Raw genomic sequence first — 14,499 nt, forward strand, 5'->3', positions numbered from 1 at the left:
GATGCTTCTCCACACTGCCCTGCAGATCCTGCAGGCCAGGACAGCTCCAAGGTAAGCCATAGTACTCTGGAGTCACCTCTGTTTTTGCCTCACTACAAACTTGTCTATTTACATGCAGTTTGGCAGCCTCCTACCTCACAGGGACCTTTTGTGCTTCATTTCAGGCATTGAACCACTACACTCAGCAATTGAGATGTTGGAGACACCGGCAAGTGCCAGTCAAACCAGTACCCTATCTACCAGCGGGACATGCATCCTTTCGGGTAGCAGGGAGCAGGCAGAGCGGCAAGAGGAAGATTCTGATGAATCTGAGGAAGATAAATAGAAAAGTGCAGCGCGGGATAATAAACCAATTGTTTTACCAAGTGAACATAATATATACATTTAAATTAAAGTGACATATGTATCATAATCAAAAATATCCAGTGAAATAAACCAAGTAAAAAATCAGGTGAAAAATAAAGATCTATACATAAATTTATGTGTTAGAGAAATTATGTGCATTAATGTGACAGTTCATAAGTGAAGGTATCCCAATGGAAAAACTTCAATATAGGAACCTGCTCCTTTCACCAGACTGATTGCAGTCTGCAATCAGTCTGGTGAAAGGAGCAGCCATTTCTTCCCAACAAAAGGTAGATCTCCAACTTTCCAGGATTGATTCAACAGTTGACCATTGCTGTGTAGTTTGCAACTAATGAAGTTCATCTTTAAGTCGCTATCAATTGGTGCGCAGTTCCTGTCTCAACGGTCGCCTATTGGTGTGCTCTTGCCCCTTTGGTCATCCATTGGTGCGCAGCACTTATTTCCTGGAAGTGAACCATGGAAGTTACCCCTGATTGATGCCGGCTGGTCACCTGGGAATTCCTAACAGTGTTCCTGCCTTTTCTACTAAGCCTGTTTTGACCCCCCTGAGAAGGGCGGTTGCAGGCTTTCCGGTAAGCCTCCATTGTTTATTGTAAGGTGACAGGCAGCACAAGTGGAGAACATAGACTTTGGTTCCTGTATTAGAGTTTTTCCATTGGGATACCTTCACTTATAAACTTTGTCACATTAATGCACATAATTTCTCTAACACATAAATTTATGTATGGATTTTTATTTATTTTTCACCTGATTTTTTTTTTTACTTGGTTTATTTCACTGGATATTTTTGATTATGATACATATGTCACTTTAATTTAAATTTATATATTATGTTCACTTGGTAAAACCATTGGTTTATTATCCCGCGCTGCACTTTTCTATACATCTATCTTTCTGTGCCCCATATCAGGGTTATAGTGCTTAGCAGCAGGATATCCTTCATGGTTTCAATTTTCAGTAATTTATATGTTTATTTATCACACACCTAGCGCAATTTCTTTCCTTATTTAGGAATCTGAGGAAGGCCTATGCTCAGACTCTGAGGAGGAAGATCCGGTATCGGAGGGCAACTTATTCCCCTCAGAAGATACGGACAGTCTTCTAAAAGCTATAGCCGACACGCTGGGCATCAAAAAGCAAAAAGCCACAGAGCTTACCCTACATGACAAAATGTATAAAGGACTGCAGTCCAAGAAACCTAGAATGTTTCCTGTACACCAAACATTGTCAAAAAAGAGTGGGAAGAACTGGAGAAAAAAAACTTCATACCAGCAGCGATTAAACGCAGATATCTATTCACAGAGACAGATATCAAAACCTGGGCTAAATGCCCCAAAGTGGATGCCTCTTTTAGCAAGAGTCACAAACAAATCAGACTTAGCTTTTGACGATGCAGGTACCTTAATTGACCCCATGGACAAGAAGATAGAAGCCCTCCTGAAGAGGGCCTGGGAAGCAGGGGTGACAAACCTGAATCAAGCAATAGCTTCCACCTGCTCAGCTCGCACCTTACTAATTTGGTTGACCCAGCTACAAGAATTACTGGAAAGTGAAACACCAAGAGAAGAATTAGTAAGAACCATCCCCACACTGACCAGAGTGGCAGCTTTTCTAGCTGACGCCTCAGCTAAAACCATGAGAGTATCTTCAAGGGCCACAGCTCTAGTGAACTCAGCCCGAAGAGCCCTGTGGCTGAAGTCATGGGAAGGTGATATTCCTTCCAAGAACAGACTATGCGGAATCCCATTCACAGAGATCTGCTATTCGGCCTGACCTAGAAACTGCTAGACAGGACCGCAGCAAAAAACAAGGGATTCCCCCCAAACCAAAAAGAAGCAGAGGAAGGCACCCTTTCGGCAATTCAAAAAATTCAACAAGCTGAGAGCAAAGAAGCGCCGGGGACAGCAAAACAAAAAAGGCAAGGGTGAATTCATCCTCAAGCCTCCTAACCCAAAGAACAAAAAACAATGATGGTCTTCAGGTGGGGGGCAGACTCGCAGCTTTTGCCCACCAGTGGATGAAAGCAACGGGAAAAGAATTAATCCGCTGCACCATAGTGGATGGGCTACGCATTAGAATTTTCCGCCTGCCCCCCAACCAAGTACCTTGTAACCATCCTACCGAAGGACAAAGATCGGGCAAAGGCCTTTCTAGAGTTTCTGGAAAACCTACTAAATCCAGAAAGTGATTCACCATGTCCCTCGAAAAAGAGGACTAAACTGAGTTTTATTTGCAAAGAAAAAACCATCAGGCAAGTTGAGGCTCATACTGAACCTCAAGCCACAAAATGCAAAAAATTCAGGATGGGGTCTATCTATTCAGTCACAAATATCCTACAACAAGGAACATTCATGGACACAAACCTACAGGATGCCTACCTACATGTCCCCATTAAAGGAGGGTCATAAAAAATTCCTGAGGTTCGCAATTCAGAGACCGGCGACCACCCTACACCTGCAATATACGGCTATCCCCTTCGGCATCTCTTCTGCACCCAGGATCTTCTCAAAGATAATGGCAGAAGCTCTAAAGGGTTTAAGACAACAAGGCATTGGCGTCATACCATACCTAGACGACCTACTGTTCTTTGCGGATTCAGCTGAGACCCTAGAGACCAACCTGCGCACAAGTGTGTCCTATCTACAAAACCTGGGGTGGATAGTAAATACAGAAAAATCGCAGCTGACCCCAAGCCAGAGAGTTGTATACTTGGGCTATGTACTGGACTCCAGACTAACCAAAACCTTCCTAACGCAGGAGAAAAATTAAAAAATCACGCAGGCAATAGCCTCTCTAATGGGGATCAACTCTACCAGATCAGACAAGGAATGACAGTGCTAGGACTGATGACGTCTTCAATCCCAGCCATGACCTGGGTGCTTATTCACACGAGACCTCTGCAGAATTATATTCTGTGCCAGTGGGAGGGCAACTGCTCATCCCTAGATGCATCAATTTCTGTTTCGAACTCAGTCAAACAAACGCTCCAGTGGTGGCTCAACCCGCTCCGATACATTGAAGGGCACCGATGGGATTAATCCAACCCTGTCAGGATTACCACAGATGCCAGCGCCCTAGGTTGGGGAGCACACATGGAGGAGCTCTGCACACAGGGGAAATGGAACTCCAAATGGTACCAAGCCTCCTCGAACATGGAGTTAAAAGCTGTGGAAGAAGCATTAAAAGCCTTCCAACCAGCAATACAGAGGAGAGACGTAAGGGTTCAATCAGACAATGCCACGACGGTGGCATACCTAAACAGGCAAGGGGGGACAAAATCCCAAAGCTTGATGAGGCTGACGGAAACAACTGTTATGGGCAGAAACAAACACAAGATCAATATCGGGCATCCACCTGAAAGGAACGGACAATACACTGGCAGACTTTCTGAGCCGGAAGACTATAAAACAGAGTGGTCTCTAAACCAAGCAACCTTCTCACAGATCACGTAAACAGGGGGGGTACCCAAGGTAGATCTGTTCGCCTCCAAGGCAAACGCAAAATTACCAACGTTATTTTCACTGGATCCCACAGGTGGCAACAGCGGAGTAGATGCGTTCAGCCAAAGCTGGGGACGGCAGGTGTTATGCATTCCCTCCAACTGCCATAATACCAAGAGTGATTCAAAAAATCAAGGCAGAAAAAGCAACAGTGATACTCTTAGCACCGTACTGGCCCCAAGTGGCATGGTTCAGCCACTTTAAGAACCTCAGCATCCAGCCACAACTGACACTGCCAGACCTTCCAGATCTCTTTATCACAGGGACTAGTCAACCATTCGAACCACAGAATCCTGAAGCTTTCAGGTTGGTTACTGAAAGGGTAAGACTACAAAACAAAGGGCTGTCAGAGTGATCAACATGATCCTAGACAGCAGGAAACCCTAGACTAGAGCAATCTACGAGAAAGTGAGGAAAAAATTTGTTTCTTGGAATAAAAACAAACAGATTCCCGACAGAGGGATAATCCCAATGATTCTGGATTTGCTACAGGAAGGAGTAGACGAGAACGTCTCTCAGAGCACGCTTAAGGTACAAGTGGCAGCACTCTCCTCCTTCATGGACACCAGACTTGCAGAGGATCCGCTGATAAAGCGATTCCTAATGTCACTAAACAGAGCTAGACCTACAAAAATTGACAGAACTCCAACATGGGATATGTCCACGGTGCTCAGAGGGTTTCTCTTCTCCCCATTCGAACCGATGGAAGACAGCTCAGACAAAAATCTTACTCTAAAAACTGCACTTCTAGTGGCCCTAGTATCGGCCAGAAGAGTGAGCGAAATCCAAGCGCTTTCCATAATGGAACCATACTGCCTGATACAAACAAACAAAATAATCCTCTCACCAGACCCGGCTTTTCTACCCAAAGTCTCTTCAGCATTCCATAGGACCCAAAATGTCATCCCATCACTTCCAAAATCTATGGTCCGCAAGAAAAGTGACACTTACAATAAGCTAGATGTTAGAAATACACTCGTAACATACCTCGAGAGAACGAAGGATTGTCGAACTACCTCTCTATTCGTCCTTTATGCAGGAGCCAATAAAGGAAAACAGGCATTGAAAAAACACGATCAGCAGATGAATAAGAATTGCCATACAGACGGCCTATGAGGCACAAAATCTCACTCCTTCAAGTTGGATCAGCGCACACGCCACAAGAGCCTGGGCAACCTCGATCGCAGAGAAAGCAGGGGCAACTCCGGAACAGATTTGCAGGGCAGCGACATGATCGTGCTTCAGTACCTTTTGCAGGGCACTACTATATAGACCAGCTGTTTGACCAAGATCAGGCATTTGGTCACAAGGTGTTCCAGTCTTTATCCCCACCCTAGTAAGTATTGCTTGATACATTCTCTCAGATGCTGCCCTGGAAGACGATTCGAGAAAACAGAGTTAGGTACCTGGTAACTCTTTTTCTAAGAAGTCTTCCAGGGCAGCAGCACTAGTTCTCACCCTAAAGCGATAATACCAGGTATAGTGGGGAAGCTTTAGCTTACTGAGAGTTCCTTCGGTGCTTTAATATAACTGAGGCATGCAGGTAAGGCTAACTAATTTATAATGGTGGACTAATGTGTTTCCTGTTTCAGGGAGGAGGAGCCTATCTCTCGGATGCTTCCCTGGGAGACTTCTTAGAAAAAGAGTTACCAGGTACCTAACGGGTTTTTGGTTTTTTTTTCTATAAGTTTCGCAGCCATCTTCACCATAGTGTGACAACTCTTATATTAAACTGCAAGGTCAGCTGACTTGCCAGAATGGGAAGATTGGTAGCCTCTTTTTGAGTCAGATCTTTCTTTTTTGTTTTTTTGCCAATGGCCAATCACATTATAACCTTATTTGTAATAATTATAAAGAGGTATAATTACAAAGAAAGGTATCTTAATGCAAACCAAATATTCCATTCTCTTTTTTTTTTCTTTTTCTTTGGCGATTTAACCAAACTGTGGTCAGTGTTTTGTCAAGAACGAGCAAATGCTTGTCACATTAGTTCAATAAATGTTTTATACTTTAGACCCCCTGAAAATCCAGTGTATGAAGGAGCAATAAAATTCTACCATTTGTATAGCACAGGAAACGTGAAGTAGAAACTGCTTGTTTAATCAAATGTGACTGTACTGATACAAGTAAGTAAAGTATTTAAAACGCACTGTAATCTAATCCTTTTTTGAAGGGTCAATTTACCCAAAAGTTGCTGGGAAGTTTTTGTAGCTATCTGAGCTGCTGGGTCAGCACACTTACTTTGTCCATTATGAGATGTCCCGCTCTCCCTGCTAGATTTGTAATGTCTACTACAGGTGAAGGACAAAATAACTTGAAAACCAGTATTAGAGCTTTTGCAGTTGTTCCACCTGAGCCTGTTTAGAGTAATGCCCAAGCATATTTCCTCCACCCAGCTGCAGCCTATTAAAGTAATTCTGAAGGAATTTTTTTTTTTTTTTTTGAACAAACATTTCATACTTACCTGCTCTGTGCAAAACCATTGCACAGAAGCCCTGATCCTCCTTTTCTGGGGTCCTCGCTTGCACTCCTGGCTCCTCCACCCTGCCGAATGATCTCCGAATGAGCGGAGAATGGCTCCGGTAAGTATAAGGGGGGAGGGGGTTGGAGCTGCGCACAGTTGGGGTGTGGGTGTGTGGTTTTACTATTTTATTTTTTATGTATTTATCAGATTTTCATAAAGTATACAGTTAGCATTAGAATATACAAAAAACGATGAACACCAAGGCAAAAATGAGACCTTTTGGGTGAATTACAAAGAGGATATATCCAAGCAGTAAATAATGGTGTTTTTTTTTTTCTCCTCTCGATGCACAGAATGTATTAACCACTTGCCGACCGTCTCACTACGATATACGTCGGCAGAATCACGTACCTGTACGCGATCTGCCTCCCGCGGGGGGTACGATCGGATCCAACACCCCCCCCCCCCCCCCCCCCCCGTGCCCGAGGCGGTCGGCATTTCTCCCCCCGGCGATCGGAGGTGAGGGGGAGGCCATCCATTTGTGGGCCCCCCCCCCCCATGATCGCTCCCAGCCAATGGGATCTTTCCTCTGCTGCTGTATAGTAAACAGCAGCAGAGGAAGTGATGTCATTTCTCCTCGGCTCGGTATTTTCCGTTCCGGCGCCGAGGAAAGAAGACATCAATGTGAGTGCACAACACACACACATACAGTAGAACATGCCAGGCACACATTACACACACCAAGCAGTTTTTTTTTTTTTTTTTGTTTTGTTTTTTTCTGATTACTGCATTGGTGTCAGTTTGTGACAGATATGCCCTGTACACACGATAGGATTTTCCGATGGAAAATGTGTGATAGGACCTTGATGTCGGAAATTCCGACCGTGTGTAGGCTCCAACACACATTTTCCGACACACAAAGTTTGAGAGCTTGCTATAAAATTTTCCGACAACAAAATCTGTTGTCGGAAATTCCGATCGTGTGTACACAAATCCGATGCACAAATTGTCACGCCTGCTCAGGATAAATTAAGAAATGAAAGCTATTGGCAACTGCCCCGTTTTATAGTCCCGACGTACGTGTTTTACATCACCGCGTTCAGAACGATCAGATTTTCCAACAACTTTGTGTGACCGTGTGTATGCAAGACAAGTTTGAGCCAACATCCGTGTCAGAAAAAATCCATGGATTTTGTTGTCGGAATGTCCGATCAATGTCCGAACGTGTGTACAGGACATTAGTGTGATAGGGCAGTTAGTTTTAGCCCCCTTTAGGTCTAGGGTACCCCCTAACCCCCCCTAATAAAGTTTTAACCCCTTGATCACCCCCCAGCAGTTTAGGGTTCCCAAAAACGCAGTGTTAGCGGGATCAGCCCAGATACCTGCTAGCACCTGCGTTTTGCCCCTCCGCCCGGCCCAGCCCAGCCCACCCAAGTGCAGTATTGATCGATCACTGTCACTTACAAAACACTGAACGCATAACTGCAGCATTCGCAGAGTCAGGCCTGATCCCTGCGATCGCTAACAGTTTTTTTGGTAGCGTTTTGGTGAACTGGCAAGCACCAGCAGCTTAGTACACCCCGGTTGTAGTCAAACCAGCACTGCAGTAACACGTGGTGAGTCCCATAAGTGCAGTTCAAGCTGGTGAGGTGGCAAGCACAAGTAGTGTCCTGCTGCCACCAAGAAGAAGACAAACAGGCCCGTCGTGCCCATAGTGCCCTTCCTGCTGCAATCGCCAATCCTAATTGGGAACCCACCCCTTCTGCAGCACCCGTACTTCCCCCATTCACATCCCCAACCAAATGCAGTCGGCTGCATGAGAGGCATTTTCTTTATGTCCTCCCGAGTACCCCCACCCAACGAACCCCCCAAAAAAGATATTGTGACTGCAGCAAGCACGGATATAGGCGTGACGCCCGCTATTATTGTCCCTCCTGTCCTGACAATCCTGGTCTTTGCATTGGTGAATGTTTTGAACGCTACCATACACTAGTTGAGTATTAGCGTAGGGTACAGCATTGCACAGACTAGGCACACTTTCACAGGGTCTCCCAAGATGCCATCGCATTTTAAGAGACCCGAACCTGCAACCGGTTACAGTTTTAAAAGTTACAGTTACAAAAAAAGTGTAAAAAAAAAAAAAAACAAACAAACATATAAAATAAAAAAAATAGTTGTCGTTTCATTGTTTTCTCTTTCTCTCTATTCTCTCTATTGTTCTGCTCTTTTTTACTGTATTCTATTCTGCAATGTTTTATTATGTTTTATCATGTTTGCTTTTCAGGTATGCAGTTTTTTTATACTTTACCTTTACTGTGTTTTATTTTAACCATTTTTTTGTCTTCAGGTACGCCATTCACGACTTTGAGTGGTTATACCAGAATGATGCCTGCAGGTTTAGGTATCATCTTGGTATCATCATTCTTTTCAGCCAGCGGTCGGCTTTCATGTAAAAGCAATCCTAGCGGCTAATTAGCTTCTAGACTGCTTTTACAAGCAGTGGGAGGGAATGCCCCCCACCCACCGTCTTCCGTGTTTTTCTCTGGCTCTCCAGTCTCAACAGGGAACCTGAGAATGCAGCCGGTGATTCAGCCAGCTGACCATAGAGCTGATCAGAGACCAGAGTGGCTCCAAACATCTCTATGGCCTAAGAAACCGGAAGCTACGAGCATTTCATGACTTAGATTTCGCCGGATGTAAACAGCGCCATTGGGAAAGCATTTTATCACACCGATCTTGGTGTCGTCAGATACTTTGAGGGCAGAGGAGAGATCTAGGGTCTAATAGACCCCAATTTTTTCAAAAAAGAGTACCTGTCACTACCTATTGCTATCATAGAGGATATTTACATTCCCTGAGATAACAATAAAAATGATTAGAAAAAAAAAATGAAAGGAACAGTTTAAAAATAAGATAAAAAAGCAAAAAAATAATAATAATAAAAAAAAAAAAAGCACCGGCGAACGCAAGCATCGGTCTGGCGTCAAATGTAAACAGCAATTGCACCATGCATGTGAGGTATCACCACGAAGTTCAGATCGAGGGCAGTAATTTTAGCAGTAGACCTCCTCTGTAAATCTAAAGTGGTAACCTGTAAAGGCTTTTAAAGGCTTTTAAAAATGTATTTAATTTGTTGCCACTGCACGTTTGTGTGCAATTTTAAAGCATGTCATGTTTGGTATCCATGTACTCGGCCTAAGATCATCTTTTTTATTTCATCAAACATTTGGGCAATATAGTGTGTTTTAGTGCATTAAAATTTAAAGTGTGTTTTTTTTTTTTTTTTTTTTTTTCCCCCCAAAAAATGCGTTTGAAAAATCGCTGCGCAAATACTGTGTGAAAAAAAAAATAAAAAATTAAACACCCACCATTTTAATCTGTAGGGCATTTGCTTTAAAAAAATATATAATGTTTAGGGGTTCAAAGTAATTTTTTCATGTAAACAAAAAGTGTCAGGGCTTTGTCTTCAAGTGGTTAGAAGAGTCTGTGATGTGTGACATAAGCTTCTAAATGTTGTGCATAAAATGCCAGGACAGTTCAAAACCCCCCCAAATGACCCCATTTTGGAAAGTAGACACCCCAAGCTATTTGCTGAGAGGCATATCGAGTCTATTGAATATTTTATATTGTGACACAAGTTGCGGGAAAAAGACGTTTTTTTTTTTGTTTTGTTTTTTCTGCACAAAGTTGTCACTAAATGATACATTGCTCAAACATACCATGGGAATATGTGAAATTACACCCCAAAATACATTCTGTTGCTTCTCCTGAGTACGGGGATACCACATGTGTGAGACTTTTTGGGAGCCTAGCAGCGTACGGGACCCCGAAAACCAAGCACCGCCTTCAGGCTTTCTAAGGGCGTAAATTTTTGATTTCACTCTTCACTGCCTATCAGTTTCGGAGGCCATGGAATGCCCAGGTGGCACAAAACCCCCACAAATTTTGGAAAGTAGACACCCCAAGCTATTTGCTGAGAGGTATAGTGAGTATTTTGCAGACCTTACTTTTTGTCACAAAGTTTTAAAAATAAAAAAAAGGAAAAAAAAATGTTTTTTCTTGTCTTTCTTCATTTTCAAAAACAAATGAGAGCTGCAAAATACTCACCATGCCTCTCAGCAAATAGCTTGGGGTGTCTACTTTCCAAAATGGGGTCATTTGGGGGGGGGGGGGGTTGTGCCACCTGGGCATTCCATGGCCTCCAAAACTGTGATAGGCAGTGAAGAGTGAAATAAAAAATTTACACCCTAAGAAATCCTGAAGGCGGTGATTGGTTTTCGGGGCCCCGTATGCAGCTAGGCTCCCAAAAAGTCCCACACATGTGGTATCCCCGTACTCAGGAGAAGCAGCTAAATGTATTTTGGGGGGCAATTCCACATATGCCCATGGCTTGTGTGAGCAATATATCATTTAGTGACAACTTTGTGCAAAAAAAAAAAAATGTGTCACTTTCCCGCAACTTGTGTCGAAATATAAAATATTCCATGGACTCAACATGCCTCTCAGCAAATAGCTTGGGGCGTCTACTTTCCAAAATGGGGTCATTTGGGGGGTTTTGTGCCATCTGGGCATTTTATGGCCTTCAAAACTGTGATAGGTAGTGAGGAGTGAAATCAAAAATTTACGCCCTTAGAAATCCTGAAGGCAGTGCTTGGTTTTCGGGGCCCCGTACGCGGCTAGGCTCCCAAAAAGTCCCACACAGGTGGTATCCCCATACTCAGGAGAAGCAGCTGAATGTATTTTGGGGTGCAGTTCCACATATGCCCATGGTCTGTGTGAGCAATATATCATTTAGTGACAACTTTTTGTAAATTTTTTTTTTTTTTTTTGTCATTCAATCACTTGGGACAAAAAAAATGAATATTCAATGGGCTCAATATGCCTCTCGGCTATTTCCTTGGGGTGTCTACTTTCCAAAATGGGGTCATTTGGGGGGGGACTTTGTACTGCCCTGAAATGACATAGGCAGTCGTAAACTAAAAGCTGTGTAAATTCCAGAAAATGTACCCTAGTTTGTAGACGCTATAACTTTATCAAAGACGTGACCGAATACATTTTGGCCTAAATGTATGACTAAAATTGAGTTTACTGGATTTTTTTTTTATAACAAAAAGTAGAAAGTATCATTTTTTTTTTTCAAAATTTTCGGTCTTTTTCCGTTTAGCGCAAAAAATAAAATAAAAACCACAGAGGTGATCAAATACCATCAAAAGAAAGCTCTATTTGTGGGAAGAAAAGGACGCAAATTTCATTTGGGTACAGCATTGCATGACCGCGCAATTAGCAGTTAAAGCGACGCAGTGCCAAATTGTAAAAAGTGCTCTGGTCAGGAAGGGGGTAAATCCTTCTGGGGCTGAAGTGGTTAAGGTAAAAAAAACTTTCTACCTTTAGAACCACTTGAACATGTGGTGTTTTGTGTTGTGTGTGTTTTTTTTTTTTTTTTTTTTTTTTTTTTTTTTTCTTAGCACCACCATATACATGAATATGCACAATCATTCATGATAATGATACGCTGCACCTGTGCTGCTGCTTGGGCAGAGATAATACGCCAGGCATTATGCTTAATGGTCTCAAGCAGCCTGAGTGTAAGAGCCTTTATAAAGCCTAATTTCATTTATGTAGGCTGCAAAAAAAAAAAAAAGTTGTGAAATGGGTGACTTTGTCAGTCTGGTTGAAATGGTTGAAAACCATAACTGAATTTATCATGTTTCAGCTAGCTATTCTATGGATGTTTGCTTTAAAGTTTATTTCAGTGTAGTCCACATAATGGCCTTAAACCCTTTTATTACTGGCGTTTGCACTATTTTGAGACTGGAACTGAAGGTGCTGGAACACATAATGGCAGGTTGGGTCAACTCAAATCTTCCAGATTTACAGGAACAGAGTTGGAAATCAACTTATGGGTAATTGCATATATGTAGAAAAAATGCGTAGCAAGAAATTTAATTCACTGGAAATTTTAACTGTGACTGACTTGTTTACATAATTTTTGTCTACACTAAATATTTCTTCCCACCTTTTTAAGGTTTTGCCATAGGAATGCCAGTGTGTGAATTTGACATGGTGAAGGATCCAGAGGTACAGGACTTTAGGAAAAATATCCTCAATGTTTGTAAAGATGCAGTTGAACTTCGTGATGCAAATGGCCCTATTAGCAGAGCACTTTACGTTTACCCACCTAATGTTGAATCCTCCTCAGAGCTTCCCAAGCACATAGAAAGCAAACTAGACAAAGGTAAATGTGGAACAATTCCAACTTCCTGCATAATCTGATGTGGTATTTGTGTATATTCAGTGTGTCTATGAGAGCGTTTACACACAAATTGTTGCTGGACTTTTTCCTCTTTGTCCTATCATGGCAGTTTAAGGGTCACTAACTTTGTCTATAATTGGAGTAATCCCTATCGAGCCTTCTTTTCCATAGGACAAATAATTGTGGTGATTTGGGTCATTGTGTCTCCCAACAATGAGAAACAAAAATACTCTCTGAAGATTAACCATGACTGTGTACCAGAACATGTAATAGCAGAAGCAATAAGAAAAAAGACAAGAAGTATGTTACTGTCCTCTGAGCAGCTGAAGCTCTGTGTCCTTGAATACCAGGGGAAGTATATTCTAAAAGTCTGTGGCTGTGACGAATACTTGCTTGAAAAATATCCACTAAGTCAGTATAAGGTGAGGAAGACCTGTAAAATGTACCTTTGCCTTTATTTCCTTGACTAGGACTTGCATGTAGAGTGATTGTTGCATGGTTTGAGGTAATGTTCAGTTTTGTAGCAGTCTTGCAATGCATGTCACATGAGTCATGTGTTTGCTGCAGATGGCCATAGAAGACAGGTATACAATTTGCCATTCATCTCTGTGAATACAGCAGAAATGAGCAGCAAAAAGTGTCTGCATATTCCTGCCTTATGAGCAGCAGTCTAAGATCAAAAAGTATGCACTAAATGTGTGCATGTCCAGTGATCATAAGTTCATTCAAATTAATCTATCCCTGGACACATGGCCAACTTAAAACAGATGATTTTGTACTTTTGACTTTTTTTGTACTGCGGAACTAAAGCCAACATTTGTTTTGGATAGAGTAAAGAAGGGTTTTAACCACTGTCCTTTTTTGTGTCCCATAGTGGAGACTTCCCTTCATTTCCTGTCCCATAACCATGACAGGAAATGTGAAGAAATCCCTTCAAAGTTGGGGATATCCTTGGTTGTCACCGCAACTATTGTCCATAGCTGAAGAATTCCCTTTTATTCCTGTTCTAGTGTCAATTCAAAAATGTAGTGTTTACTTTAACTTTCACTCCTTGGTGGTGATAGTCACCAGGATAGATAGTGGGTGAATCCCCCTAATTGGCACATGTATTCTAATCCCTCTTCTCTCTATCCAAAACAAAAAAGTTTGAGCTTAGAGGAACTGCCGCCTGCTCACATAATTTGTAATAAAAACATCTTTGCCATTCTGAAGCTTCCCTCTAACCACTCTGCATATTCTTTTAAATATACTGAGATTCTGTACTTGCCAAATATGCTGCAGAAATCTCCCTCCACTGAGTCTGGCTGCAACCATTTTAACCGTGGGCAGCTGAAGCTGCAGCCTGTTTGCTTCCTGGATTTACACAGACACACCTCCAGCTCTGAAGCTCTCATTGGCCCTCTTATGACTCATCCCCCCCTCCCTTCCTGGCAAACATATACGAGAGTGATAGAGCTGTGCATGATGTCATAAGCCTAGGCTTTTTACCAGACAGAGGAAGTGAGCTGTATAAGTTATTTACTTGCAGAAAAAAAATGTTTTACTATCCAAAGTTAAAACCACAAGGGCAAAAGATTTAATAGATGAAAAAATGACTGAAGTTCTGCTTTAAAGTGGAACTTTGTGTTGGGAAATTAAAATTGACGGACAGGCAGGATTTTTAATGCAAGAGACACTTCTGCATTAAAGCTACTTACCTGCCTCTCAGCCCTCACTATACAAATTTTGCAATGCCGAATGCACAGGAGTGATGTCATCCCCCGCCCAGCCAATGACAGCGGCTGGTAAATGAGAACCAGAAGCTGGCCACCCGAACATGTCAGTGGCAGAGCGGGAAGCTCTGGGATGCTGCATCGCTGGAGCTGAGTTGAGTATTGTTCTGCTTTAATAAAACAGGGAAGGGTTAGAGCCCATAT

The 14,499-nt window shown here is 42.5% G+C and overlaps 1 protein-coding gene across 2 annotated transcripts in view; it reads left to right on the forward strand.

Moving 5' to 3' along the window:
* The window catches only part of PIK3CA (phosphatidylinositol-4,5-bisphosphate 3-kinase catalytic subunit alpha), a 242,171-nt gene that overhangs the window by 38,493 nt on the left and 189,179 nt on the right, over positions 1 to 14,499 (forward strand). For both annotated transcript variants that reach the window (XM_073626255.1, XM_073626254.1), the window contains 2 exons: positions 12,356 to 12,565; positions 12,755 to 13,005. In XM_073626255.1, coding sequence (XP_073482356.1) covers positions 12,356 to 12,565; positions 12,755 to 13,005 — 461 coding nt within the window. The remainder of the gene's footprint in view (positions 1 to 12,355; positions 12,566 to 12,754; positions 13,006 to 14,499) is intronic.

The sequence above is a fragment of the Aquarana catesbeiana genome, linkage group LG04 (genome assembly GCF_042186555.1).
Source record: "Aquarana catesbeiana isolate 2022-GZ linkage group LG04, ASM4218655v1, whole genome shotgun sequence".
In the NCBI taxonomy this organism is placed as follows: Eukaryota; Metazoa; Chordata; class Amphibia; order Anura; family Ranidae; genus Aquarana; species Aquarana catesbeiana.